General features: G+C 39.1%; 1 protein-coding gene across 8 annotated transcripts in view; it reads right to left on the reverse strand.

Annotated features, from left to right (window-relative positions):
* The window catches only part of KCNMA1 (potassium calcium-activated channel subfamily M alpha 1), a 748,269-nt gene that overhangs the window by 18,038 nt on the left and 715,875 nt on the right, over positions 1-14,356 (reverse strand). For all 8 annotated transcript variants that reach the window (XM_065922697.1, XM_065922687.1, XM_065922690.1 and 5 more), the window contains 2 exons: positions 2,827-3,021; positions 356-474 (listed from right to left, as the gene is read on the reverse strand). In XM_065922697.1, the coding sequence (XP_065778769.1) occupies positions 356-474; positions 2,827-3,021 (314 nt within the window). The remainder of the gene's footprint in view (positions 1-355; positions 475-2,826; positions 3,022-14,356) is intronic.

Below are 14,356 nucleotides of genomic sequence, written 5' to 3' on the forward strand. Positions count from 1 at the left end.
AACCATTTACCTTAAGCAGTAGCAATATGAAATATTTCTATATGAGATACCAACAGAATTATCCCAGGAGCAGGAGTTTGGAGGACATGTTTTCCTTCAGACTTGTGTAATTAAGTGATGGATGGAACTATCCCATAAAACTTGAATTCTCCCCACAATGTCTTTATACTTGCTATTGTAATGAAAGAAAAAAGCTTCCCATAACCACCACCAAAGTCAGCATTGGATTTAATATGAGCAGAGCAATTTGCATGTTGAGAACACGCGTGTAGACTTTTGCCCTCATTGTAGGAGACAAAAAAGGGCATTTCTGTCTCTGCCTTCCAGTGGGAGGGCAGAGTGGAAACATACTTACCTCTTCGTGCATTGGCTGGGGGTGCTGAGGTGAGCATCTCTCAGCCGATAAATTCCAAAACAAAGCATATTGTATGTTTTCAGAGCTTTGCAGAACAGATCACCATAACAACCACCATCCTGGGAGACAACGAAAGAACAGAGAGAAAAATCATTTTTATTTGTCTGAAAGTAAATTGGGGGTGGGTGGGAAGGGCCTTTTCATGAAAGCTCACATTAGTGTCTCCTGAGTCGGAGGGTCTGTGCTGAGGAACAGTGGCTGAAGAAGTTAAATGTGCTTTACAGCCTACACCCCAATGTTGGTGACTTTTTGGGATCAAATAAGAATGGGTTTTCCTCTGGTTCTCTCCAGTTTTCCATCTGTAGCAATGAGAGCTCTAAGGAGCTGGTGCCTCTCCTTTCTTTAAGGTATGATATAAGCTTGAAGGTCTCAGATGTCTGTTCAGCTAAGGAGAAGAAATCAGCTCTGCAAAATGGTGATGATGTTTAGCCCCAGCTCAGTTGCAACCACAGTGATCTGACCGTGTTGTCAAAACTGCTCAAGTGATAATTAAAATCACTACCAGAAGAAAAGACCCCACCAGGCACTATGGTGACAGGCTCTTTCAGAGAAGGACTGTGTGAAAAGCACAATTTACAGACCTTGGAGATGGCAAGGGTGGAAGAGAATGTGTTTCCCCAGGAGCTGGAGGTCTGCAGGCTGAATAACTGGGATTCACAGTTCTAATCAGTTCACAGTCGCTTTCCAAGGGTCTGGGACCAGATGAGCAATGTGAAAGCAAACTCACCCAGAAGCATTGGCTTCCTGCAGCCAGCTAGCTTCAGATATTAATTCAGGAAGGGCACCAAGGGCTGACTTCATTGGGAATAAAGTGACTGCATCTGTCCTTCCTGTTACTGAAACTGCCAGATGGGCTTCATACTAGAGAACACAACTGGAGCCAGATCTTACCATTATTTAAAGTCTTTGTTCTTTTAGAGTGTTGTTTAGTTACTAAGTCATATCCGGCTCTTTTGCTACCCCATGGTCTGTAGCCCGCCAGGCTCCTCTGTCCATGGAATTTTCTCAGGCAAAAATACCGGAGTGGGTTGCCATTTCCTTCTCCAGGGGATCTTCTCAACCCTGGGATTGAACCCACATCTCTGGCATTGGAAGGCAGATTCTTTACCACTGAGGTGTACCAGTGAGTAAATGATAGATAAAAAGAGCCACTAGCTATGGAGATGACCTTTTAAAGAAGCTCTAAGTCTAACATAGATTTTTGTCCCTCACCAAACTAAAACATGGTGCAAATTAGCATCACAGTTTCAGAAGACATGGAGAAAGTGACCCTTTCCTTGGCTCCTTTTCCATTGTTTGGACTTTCTGGGTGGCAGGCAGTACTGTTCATACACTAGGCTTACTGGCTCTTAAGACTGCTGGCTCTAGCCCTTGAATACATTCATGGAGTTGGGCTGGGAATAAGGGTCAATTAAGACTGCATACTTCTGCCAAAGTGCCTGAAGCAGGCTGGTGCGTAGAACCCAAAGGGAGGCACGGGTCACCTCTGTAGCAAGGAGGGCAGTGGGGGAGTGACTGAGTCCACATTCAGAATTAATAGCCCACGTGCATGTGTGCTAAGTCGCTTCAGTCCTGTCTGATTCTTTATGACTCTATGGACTGTATAGCCCACCAGGCTCCTCTGTCCATGGGATTCTCCTCAAGAATATTGGAGTGGGTTGCCATGCCCTCTTCCAGAGATATAAAAGTCCTCTAAAAGGAGCTTTTAAAAAACACTGATGGCCAGGACTCTGGGCCTGACCCTGACATTAGTGGTTTTCAGAACACCATAGCTTATTATGTGCCTCTAGACCCACTGGCCCAACCAATAGCATCTCATGTGGATCCTTTATGTCTCTAATTCCAGACTGAGGTCTCCTAATTCCGAGGCTGGAACTAGTCACTCTCCCCTACCCTACTCCTTGCTCCAGGGGTGACCCATGCCTCCCTTCGGGCTCCACATTCCAGCTTGCTTCAGGCACTCTGGCAGACCAATTAATGTAGAGTTGGGGTTAAGTAGCCCTGAGCCATGCTAAGACCTGCAGAATGGGTTCCCTAACTTGTGTGCATCTGAAACCACCTGATGCCTTCCCATCTTGTAGCAGAAGATACTCTAGGAGAGTCAGTAAGCCCATGAACTCTGAAGCCAACATCCCTGGTGCAAATTCCCTGATAGGGCCAGTCCTCGGTTTCTCTGAGCCCCAGTTTCCTTAGAGCATCTGATAAGAGAACCTATGCCAAAGGGTCACAGTGAGAATTAAGTGAATAAATCCATGTAAAGCACAGTGGCTGATACACAGTAAACCATAAGCATCACCTCTGATAGCTCTTTTCATGTGGAAAGAAACAAAGGCAGAGGTCTAGCCTGACACATTCAGATCTGGTCATTTTCCAAGTAACAGGCTCAGGCGCCCTCTGCCCCCTGAACTCACCCCCAGGTCTGCAAAGGGCCCGTCCAGCAGTGCTAACTGGGCCACACGGCAGCGGTCCCTGTTGGCCAGCGTCTGGGGGGTGCTATAGCCCCCGCGCAGTGCATTCTCCTCGGCAATCAAAGCCTCCAGCTCTGGTGTGGCTCCTCCAGTCACCAGGGTCCGTATCAGGGTAAGGATGTTGTCATTGAAGTATGTCTGGGAAGAGATGGGAGCAAAGTCCTTTAAACACACACCCTAAAGTCACGACAACCGACATTCAAATTACAACTTTTCTTGATGTCTCCTGTTTAAAGTTCTGTCCTGTCTCTTCAAATAGTTTTATGTGGGAAGTGAAAAGACAGCAGCCTCCAATTATTCCATTCTTTTCTCTCCTACTTGGTTCTGCCATGAGAGCCTGACTTTAAAACCTGAAATTCAGTGGATTTTTATTAAAGGGCTAAAGTCAAAATGGTTAGTGTTTACCATAATTGGTGCTAGTAGGGATGTAAATACGGCTTCCTCTCCTGCTTGCTAAGGGACTCTGGGCGTATGTAATAAAAAATGCAGCCTGACCCAGGCAGGATGGCCTCTGAGTTTCTGCAACCCACATGCCAGGAAGCTGCTTCCCCCAACAATGGTAGAACTTCTCTCTTTAGAATGAGATGCCAAGAGCATCATTAAGGCCATGCATTCAATGATTTATCACATACTTTGATAATAGGCTAAACCAGAAGTTTCTATCAATTAAATATGCCAGATAAATGTATGACAAGGTGGATACCCTGGTATTTTTGTTTTTAAGTAACCTCTGTGGTCTGAAGAGAACATAGCTTTTTAAGGAAATTTCCCTCGATGTGTACATTTGTCTCACATCTGAAACATAACAGGTCTGTCAGGAACAAAACAATAGGAGTTTTAAAAAATTAATAGGATGTCAAATAAAAGAGTTCAAAAAGGCATTTTTCACACAGCCTAATTCGAGGAAAATCTCAGTTAAGGGTCTGTTTTCCATTTTCCAGTGTAAGAAGAAATCAAACAGGCTAAATAATATCAAGCTAAAGTTTGCCTGTGGCTTTTGAGGATGGATGGACCTTTTGAAGCAGGTTAGGCAAGACAGCTGCATTTTTATTTCAGCAGTTTTTTGGACAGTTCACCTGACAAAAATCTAGTGGGTAACAACCCAGGTAAAGGATGAGTTCGCTACAGCTTGGCCATCATAGTTCTATGTCTCGGGGGAGGTCGCCTAATCATTCTGGGCTTTGATTTTCTCATCCGTAAAATAAGCACCATCATTAAGATCAAGTTTATATGCAAAGAATTCCAGGAGGACTCTGAGTTAAAATGGTAGCTGCTAGTGAGGCTAGAATCCCTAGGTTATTGAAGTACTCACAAAAGCACCCAAAGTAATACAAAATTTCAACAGCAACAGGAAACTAGGAATGTGATTCAGAACCAGTCAGGCCCTAAGGAGAAGGTATCATCTGCCAGAGCTTAGATGCCCCGTGGGGGGCAGAGAAGCTGAATGAGAACAAATATAGGAGGAACCATTGCTGGTGTGGTTAAGGGGTGAGAGGCAGGCTAGGGGTTCAGGGCTGACCTCGCCACTTAGTAGCTGCATGACTCTGGAAAGTTATTTCTCATTTTTGTGCCTCAGTGTCATGATCTGTAAACTATAACAGAGTGGGTTACAAGGATTATATAACTGATACGTGTGAGGCATTTAGAAAAGTGTTTTGTGCACAGGGAGCACAGAGAAATACTTTCTGGACTGATATCAGAAACTCAGGTCTTCGTTACCTACTGTTCAGTACGTGGAACTCTGCTCAATGTTATATGGCAGCCTGGATGAGGGAGGAGTGTGGGGAAGAACAAACACCCATAAATGTATGGCAGAGTCCCTCTGCTATTCACCTGAAATCATCACAACATTGTTAATTGGCTCTATCCCAATACAAAATAAAAATACAAAAAAAGAAACTTGGGCCTTTGTTGATGAAAAGACAGGTTAATTCATGACCAATTTTCTCTTTCAAAAAGTCTTTTCTGCCTTTTTTTTTGGGGGGGGGGTGCGGTACTGGGGTGGGGTTGCAAACCAAGGCCATTCATTTTACCCTTGCATCTGCACTTCTCAGGCTGCCTCCACGCTAAGATTCCATTTAGACTTAGCAAAGACCCAGCAAGGGCCAATGGGGACTGCATACTGAGCTGTGACCAGAGCCATGTGGGCCACCATAGGTGAACTCTCATGGAAACTGGTTCAGGGCACACATATAAAAACATTTCCCAAAGTCTTCAGAGGTAAATTGTCTTCTCTATAGTTCAACAGACCATCGCCAGAAGCAGAAGCCCCCTCCCCTGACCTCAGCTCTGTGGCACATTAAATGAGGGAGTGCCAGATGCAGAACTTTGACCAATGCCTTTGTGCTATAATTACCCTTCTAGATCGACACCCAGGGAGGAGTTCACCAGCACGAAGTGTGGACGGCAGAACATTAATGACCTCATGGTGAAAAACAGAGTCTGTTTTGCTCAAATGTACAGAGAGAAACAGCTAATATAAATATTTTTTTAATATTTACTGGAAGAAGTAAAAGAAAAATTTAGGAAGCATATGTTTTAGAATCAAAATCAATTAAAAAAACAGTGTCTCTAACAAACAAATGATCAGACGATAAGAAAACTGACTTCATACAACATATTCAATTCTTTTAAAATGTAAGACATTGAAATTAAATAGAATATAATTTGAAAATGCCTGAAAAGGATCCAATGCTTTTTCACGATAAACACACTCAAAAAACTAGAAATGGAAGGGAATTGGCTCAATCTGAAAAAGGATATATATTAAAACATCAGACTTATAGGTGAAAGATTGGAAGCTTTCCTTTTAGATTAGGAACAAGACAAAGAAGCAAGCTCTCACCACTTCTATTAAGCATAGCACTGGAGGTCTTAGCCAGGGCTAGAAGGAAATAAAGGTATCTATGTAAAAACTGAAGAAGGAAAATTATCTCTATTCACAGAAGACATGATCTTGTATATAGAAAATCCTAAAGAATCCAATGAAATTATATTCTCGGTAATAAATGAATTCACTAAGATTGCAGAATACAAAACCAATCATTTGTGTATCTGGGCACATGCAATGAAAAACATAAAAATGAAATTAAGAAAACAATTCTTATTACAGTAGCATCACAAAGAATAAAATACTGAGGAATAAATTTAACCAACGAGGTATAAGATTAGTACACTGGAAACTACAAAATATTGTTGAAATAAAGAAAATCTAAATAATTGGAAAGACATCTTAAGTTCATAGATTGTAAGATTTACTATTCTTAAGACAGCAATATTCTCCAAAACAATCTATAGATTTATTGCAATTGCTATCAAAATCCCAAAGACCATTTTTATAGAAATGAAGCTCATTTAAAAATTCTTGTGAAATTGCAAGGAGCCCTTAATAACCAAACCATCTTGAAAAGGAAAAACAAAATTGGAGGACTCACACTTCCTGATTTTGAAGCACACCACAAAGCTACTATAATCAAGAGAGTATGGTATTGCCCTAAGGATAGACTTATGGACCAGTGGAATCAAATTGAGAATCCAGAGCTAAACTCATATGCTTTGTGTCAATTGATTTTTCAACAAAGGTTCCAAGATCATTCTACAGAGGGAGAATATAGACTCTTAAATATTGCTACCACAGCTGGGTATCCACATTCAGAAGAATAAATTTGTATCCCTACTTCACATCCTATGCAAAAATTGATTCAAAATGGATAAAACACCTGAATATAAAAGGTAAAACAATGAAACACTTAGAAGAAAACACAGAAGTAAAGCATTATGATCTTGATTTGAAAACTGATTCTTAAATATGATACCCAAAGCATAGGCAACAAAAGAAAAAAATAGGTAAATTAAATTTAATCAGAATGAGAACTGTCTGTGCACAAAGTACACTATCCAGAAAGTAAAAAGAAATCCTACAGAATGAGAGAAAATATTTACAAACCATATATCCCATAAGGACCTAGCATCCAAAGTATATATTTAAAAATATTACAATTCAACAACATAAAGAAAAATAACCCAAATTTTAAAATGGACAAAAATGAGCAAATTTTATTTTAAAATACTGGTGAAATATATTAAAACATGGAATTTTAAAGGATATATTATTATCAAATAATGTGAATGTCAAAAGTAATTCTTAAAAGAAAAAATATGACATAAAATTATCTATCAGTAATATTAAGTCATTTTTAAAAGTCAGAAAAATGAGGTAACAGAAAGAATGGAAGTAAAGACACATGTAAATTCCCTGATCTTACAGAGGAAGTAATCAAGAGCTACTAAATTTTTCTAGATAATAATATGAATAAAATGTAGCTTCAAGTACATTTATAGAGTATCTGGTATCCACTAACTAGAGTTAAAAACAGAATGTTTAATTTACACATCACTAGAGAAAATAAGCATACAAAAATAGACCAATGCCCAAGGATAAATAATACAGGACACAATTATCGAAGCAGAAAGTGTAATGCAAATTTTAGCATCATAGATTATATAACTAAACATAAATGAGCTAAATGATTTGATAAAATGGCAAAGTTCTCAAACTTGTTCAAAAACCAAAATCAAAATCAAACTCTGGTATCTTCAGAGATAGGAAAACACACATACAGACATACACACAGAGAATATGAAAGTATATTTAAAGGGAAAATTTTTGAAAATTTTATTATCAAATTAACATGTTCATAGTTAAAATTTATAAAAAATATATAACTTATTTATGGAGAAAATATTATAACTAAAATATAGACAACAAAACTAATTAACCATTATAGTAAAATAAATATGGACTGAGAGTCATATGTAAAAGTGATATGTGAAATATCATTGTGTTTCTTGTTTTCACAGCTCAAATAGACCAAAAGTATAAGGAAATGAAGGATATAATATGGGCATTTAGTACCTTTGTGCTAAACTTTATAACATTTTTAGTTAGCTTCCAAGTAACACTAACAAATCATGATCAATGACCCAAAGTATAAACTCTCAATATACATACTAAAATATAGGATGTATGGCCTATATTTTAAAAATAAACATAATAGTAGAAAGAAAAGTAAATAACCCAATACTTCAAAGTTCTTTAAAAGTATCCTAAATAATTACAGGTCAAGATGGAAATAAAACTCAAGAATATAGAGTATTTAACAATTAAAGACTATTTGAAACTAACAAACAAAAACGTCATGGATTGAGGCCAAAGCTACAGAGACAAATTCAGAACTTTAAATGCTTTTATCATTAAATATGAAAGAATGTCAACTAATAATTCTAAGCATTAAAATAATTGCTTTTTTGTTGTTCTTTTTTATCTGAGAAAAATAGAAGGTTGAAATAATAAAGCATCAATTAATGAAGTAGCAAGAGGATATTTAGTGAATTGATATGTTTTTAAACTTGATAAAGTTATGCTAAATTTCCTCTGGAAACAGTTTATGAAACTGTCCTTCAAAGTATTGAGAACCATACTCTAGTAGTTATAAGACCTTAAAACAGGAGTTGGCAAATCAAGGCCATGGGAAAAGTCTAGCTTGCCACCTGTTTTTTGTTTTTGTTTTTTAATAAAGTTTTATTGAGATGCACACATGCCCACTTGTTTACCAATGGTTTTTGTGCTATAATGGCAGAATTGAGTATTGTCAACAGAGTCTGTATGGTTCTCAAAAGCCTAAAATATTCACCATCTGGCCCTTTATAAAAAAGTTTGCTGTTCCATTTCTTATTACAATAAGGAAAGCATGACACACCATGGAGAAGGGACATTTACTCAACAGATGATTTAGGGGAAATCTGCTATCTGGAAAACTTTTTTCAACAATATGGCAATGATTAAATAAGTAATGATATACTTATGTGACTTACATTGTACAGATATTAATAGTATGCTTTCAGAGAATATTTAATGGCATGGTAACAATTACATGACATAATATTAAAATATATTAAAAAAGCAGGATCCAAAAATCACTAAGATCTAAAACGCATGTTAAAAGTGCAAACCTCCAAAGATATATAGTCATATAAAAATATTTAATATTATGTTAATACTAAATATTTATTACCCCGAAATTTTACATGGAAATTAATTCCTGGTAACAAAATTCTGATTCATTTTCATTTTTTCCGATAATTCATTTTATATATTCCCTACTATGAAAATACATTTACTTAAATTTCTAAGAAAGGAAGTAAATGGAATTTATACAAATCAGTAGCAAAAAAAAAAACCTCCCAAAATTCGATTAAAAAATGGACACAGGAACTGAATAGACTTTTTTCCAAAGAAGATATTCAAATAGCCAACAGTTACTTTATAAAAGATGTTCAACCTCACTAGTCATCAGGAAAATGCAAATCAAAACCATGGTAAGATACCATTTCACACCTGTTAGAATGACTACTGTCAAAAATATGAGAAGTAAGTGTTGGTAAGGTTGTGAAGAAAAGGAAACCTTTGTAAATTGCTAGTGGGAATGTAAGCTGATACAGCCACTATGGAAAACAGTATGCTGGTTCCTTGAGAAATTACAAATATAGCTACCATATGACCAAGCAATTCCACTTCTGGGTATATATCCACAGAAGAAATAACTATCTCAAAGAGATATCTTTTTCACCCCTATGTTCACTGCGGCATTATTTACAATAGCTAAGACACGGAAACAATCTAAGTGTCCCCTGAGAGATGCATTGATAAGGAAAATGTGGCATATACATACACAATGGAATATTTAGCTGCAAAAGAAGGAAATCTTGCCCTATGCAACAACATGGATGAATTCTGAGAGCACGAAGCTAAGTGAAACAAGTCAGAGAAATATAATTCATACTCTCACTTATATGTGAAATCTAAAAAAACCCGATCCTATAGAAACAGAGAACAGACTGGTTGATGCCAGGGGCAGGAGGTGGGGGTTGGGAGAAATGGGTGAAGGTGGTCATAGGATATAATTAATAAATTCTGGAGATATGACACACTGTAACACAGTGCATAAAGGGAACGATACTGCACTATATATTTGAAAACTGCTTAAGAGAGTAGATTTTCACAGTTCTCAGCAACAGCAAGAAAAAATTGTAAATGTGAGGTGACGGATGTATTAACTAACTTTACTGTTGTAATCATTTCACAATATATACATATATCACTGTACACCTTAAACATGTTATAATGTTATAACTCAATGATATAAATCAATGATATCTCAATAAAGTTGGGGGGAAGGAGGTAAATGTTATAAAATAGTTAAAGGCAAAAAATATAGCCACAAACAACCTGGTGAAAATATAGCTGAATATTTAACCTATCTCAGGGAAATTCCATGGACAGAGGAGCGTGGTGGGCTACAGTCTATGGGGTCACAAAGAGTCAGACACGACTGAGTGACTAACACACTGACAGGATACCTGATGACTTCTTTTCTTCAGCAAGCAGTTTTTAGGCATAAAATCTATAGAAGAACTCACCAAAGACCATATACATTTACATGGTCATACACACAAGTTAAAATTACAGATACTTCAGAACTACCACCAACACAACTGAAGGACCCCCTAAGGAAGATGATAGTCACTGCTCACCAAAGTGCAAGAGATGGCATGTGCACACCAGTGATGGTGGTGCAACTGGTACAATTGTTTCTGGGGGATAATCTGGCAATAGATACCAAGAGTTTTAAATATGTTCATATTTGTTTAAAACCCAGTAAGTTTACCTCGAGGTAATAAGTGTCTTCTTACTCAAAGATTTATGTACAATCATACTTATCACAGGGTTAGTTATTTTTATAATAAAAATGATTAAAAACTGAAATGCCCCACAATAGATGATGTTTAACAAGATTCTGGAACATCCATATGCTTGAGTCTCAGGAAGTCCTACATGGAGATCTTACAATGATTCCCAGGAAAATGACATGATTAGATACTCTGATAAAAATACTAACTCTGAAAAGAAAAAAACCCAAGATATAAAACTGGATGATTCCATATTTATCTAACCATCTGGAAGGAAATATACCAAAATACTAGCCAGGCTGATCTTTGTGTGTTGGGAATATGGTTTATTTAAATTTTCTTCTTTATATATATCTGCACTTTCTAAAGTTTCCCATGGAACATGAATTCATTTTCTAAGGTGGTTCTTAAACAAAGAACACTCTAAGTTCTGCTTTGCAACAATAAGTCAGGAAGGTCAACATGAAAGGTTATTGTTTTGTCAAATCTTTAAGATTTGACCTTAAAGTGTTTCCCTTTCTGTGCTGAAATCAGTTACACTGAAACAGCTTAATCTTTTTGATCAATCAGTCACTGACATTTATTGAGCACCTACTAATCCCTGGCTCTTGGTCTGGACTGAAATTGTATGCTATTCCAAAAGTGTGTCACTTTCAAAATTGCCCATCAACGGGTATAATTTCAGGGTGGGTCAGAGGGTTTCGGAGGTCCCTGTACAATTCTAGAACCACTCACAACACTGAACACAATTCTCTGGGCCCTGAGCTGGCACTGTATCCCAGATCTCTCTCCTTGATTTTTTCATACAGGCATCAAGGAGCAGAGCTATAGGTTTCTGCTGTGATGGAGTATAATGATGCCTGTCAGAAAGCACTCTTGCTCCCATTTTGGTGCCTCAGTATTCAGCTGCAGAGAAGTCCTCTGACATTACATACAGGTGTGCTCTGAGCACGTTTCAAGGTCTCTTTGTGATCTGAGCAACTTGGTGGAAAGACAGTGCTTCCCCTGATAAAGGATGTCCAGTCATTTTGGGGGGCAAATTTCTTTATGGGGCTGGGGTACCACTCACAGAACATAGGCAGGTCTGCAATTAAGCATTCCATCCAGTGCTTTCTGCTTCGGAAGTGACAGTTTAAGCATCACGAGGGCAAACCAGGTGCTAGGACTTCAAATGCCAGTTATCAAAGAGTATTCCTGTGGAGGCTGTGGCAGGTAGAACAAACCTCTCTACAACTCATCTGACCCAGAAGGCACCATTCTTTCCTTGGTTAACAGAAACACCAGATGGAAGAAACACAGAATTCTGTAATACATAGGTGTGTTCCTTTGCCTCCTAAGCTTTTGTACTCCTAGTCTTTTCTGTGCCCTGTCATGGCCCTGTTCACTATAGTTGTGCTAGAAGCCTTGTGAGGAAGTCTGGCATACAATCTCCAAACCTGGCAGGACTAGTCTCCAGGAATGCTTTCAGGTCTGACTGTTTGCGACCCTATGGACCATACAGTCCATGAAATTCTCCAGGCCAGAATATTGGAGTGGGTAGCCTTCCCCTTCTCCACGGGATATTCCCATCCCAGGGATCAAACACAGGACTCCTGCATTGTAGGCGGATTCTTTACTGTCTGAGCCATGAGGGAAGCCCAAGAATACTGGAGCTTATCCGTTCTCCAGCGGATCTTTCTAACCCAGGAATTGAACTAGGGCTTCCTGCATTGCAGGCAGATTCTTTACCAACTGAGCTTTCAGGGAAACCACTTTCAGCAGAAGTGAAGTGAAGTGAAGTGAAAGTTGCTCAGTCGTGTCCTACTCTTTACGACCCCAATGGACTATACAGTCCAGGGAATTCTCCAGGCCAGAACACTGGAGTGGGTTGCCTTTCCCTTCTTCAGGGAACTTCCCAACCCAGGGATCAAAGCCAGGTCTCCCACATTGCAGGTGGATTCTTTACCAGCTGAGCTACAAGGAAAGTCCAAGAATACTGGACTGGGTAGCCTATCCCTTCTCCAGCGGATTTTCCCAACCCAGGAATCGAACCGGGGTCTTCTGCATTGCAGGCAGATTCTTTACCAACTGAGCTATCAGGGAAGCCCTCATTTTCGGCAGAAGCCTTTGCACTGGCTGTTCCTGTGTCACATGTTTTTGGGGGTGCTAAAAAAGAAAACAGAATTCTCCAGGGTTCTGCTCAGTGCCTGGGATCCAGACACGGGTGTAATTTGAGTAATATGGGAGCCCCTCTTCCCAGTGCCAAGGTCCAGATTCCACATGTGGTCTGGGCAGACTTTTCACCTAAGTATGGCAACATGGCACCCCTAGATCTGTGTACAGACTTCAGAATTTAGTTGCTATTATTTAAAATCCCTTGCAATAGCTATGACAATAGGAAAGTTACCTAACTTTTCAGGGTTTTGGATTCCTTATCCATATAAAAGGGATTAAAACAAACAAACAAACCCAGATTATTGGATAGTGTTCAATGAGATACTTTGTGTAATTTTAATGAACAACAAATTCTCACTGTGCTCAGTCATGTCTGACTCTTTGCAACCCCCTGGACTCCAGCCCGCCAGGCTCCTCTGTCCATGGGATTTTCCAGGCAAGAATACTAGAATAGGTTCCGTGCCCTCCTCCAGGGGATCTTCTTGGCCCAGGGATCAGACTCAAGTCTCTTTTGTGTCTTCTGCATTGGCAGGCGGATTCTTTACCACTGCACCACCAGGGAAGCCCATCAAATACTCAATAAAGGGTAGCTTATAAAAAGAACAACCAGCTGACAATGCAACCAGTTTAGAACATTCCTTTCTCTCTGCATTCTTAGTTCCAATATCAGCTAGCCCAGATCACATGAGTGGCCCCTTAGCCTCTAAAGTTTGGGGATTCTCAGGATCTCTAAGTAGACTGAGTAAACCCAGAAATGCTGGAGAAAGGACTGGTGGGTTACAACAGGAAAATCTGAGCCTGCAGCGCCATCTAGCCCGTTTCATGGAGGTCCCCCTGCGCCCGTGCCTCCAACACGCTGGAGCATCTTTCTATTTTTTTATTTTTTTAAAGTATAATTACTAGAGCTTATGTTTCACAGTTAATGCTGTCAAGCCTTTTAAACTAATTGGTCTTTTATAGAAAATTTAACTGAAAATTAACACATCTTTTAATAACATTGCCTTAACTTTAATGGCACTTTGCCTTTCGTTTATAATTGCTCTAAAATTGTCATTTTCCATGTCATAGCTGCCATTTTTTATATTTGCTAGTTTTCATGGTGTAGATTTTTATTTTTAGTATTTTTCTTTCATGAGGGATGAGAACTATTTGATCTTTTTTTTTTTTTTTTTCCTATCCCAGCCCTGCCTGGCCTGATTATGACAGCGGTAGCGTGTTCCGAGTTCATCCATCATGCCTACAGTGGTGCTGGCTCACCTGCTACAGGGTGGACCACGGGCTACTGTCTTCTTGTGAGCAGTCTACATGGTGACTCTGGAATGGAATTCAATGAGGAGGGCCATGGAGGATGAATTTGTTTATGTAACTAACATCACAGGGCACTGGGCCGCCTGAGAACTCAGCCTTTTCCATAACACACCTCAAGGGTTCAGCCCTCCATACAAGTACAGTTAACAAAGTAAATCATGTGGTTCCCTCTTCCAGAAGGTCCTATTCTCCAGTCTTAGCAGCATACGTTCAGTTATTTCTGGCAAACAGAGAGGTCAGCTCTCTGCCTCACAAAGCTAAG

This window comes from Muntiacus reevesi, chromosome 2, assembly GCF_963930625.1.
Source record: "Muntiacus reevesi chromosome 2, mMunRee1.1, whole genome shotgun sequence".
NCBI lineage: Eukaryota > Metazoa > Chordata > Mammalia > Artiodactyla > Cervidae > Muntiacus > Muntiacus reevesi.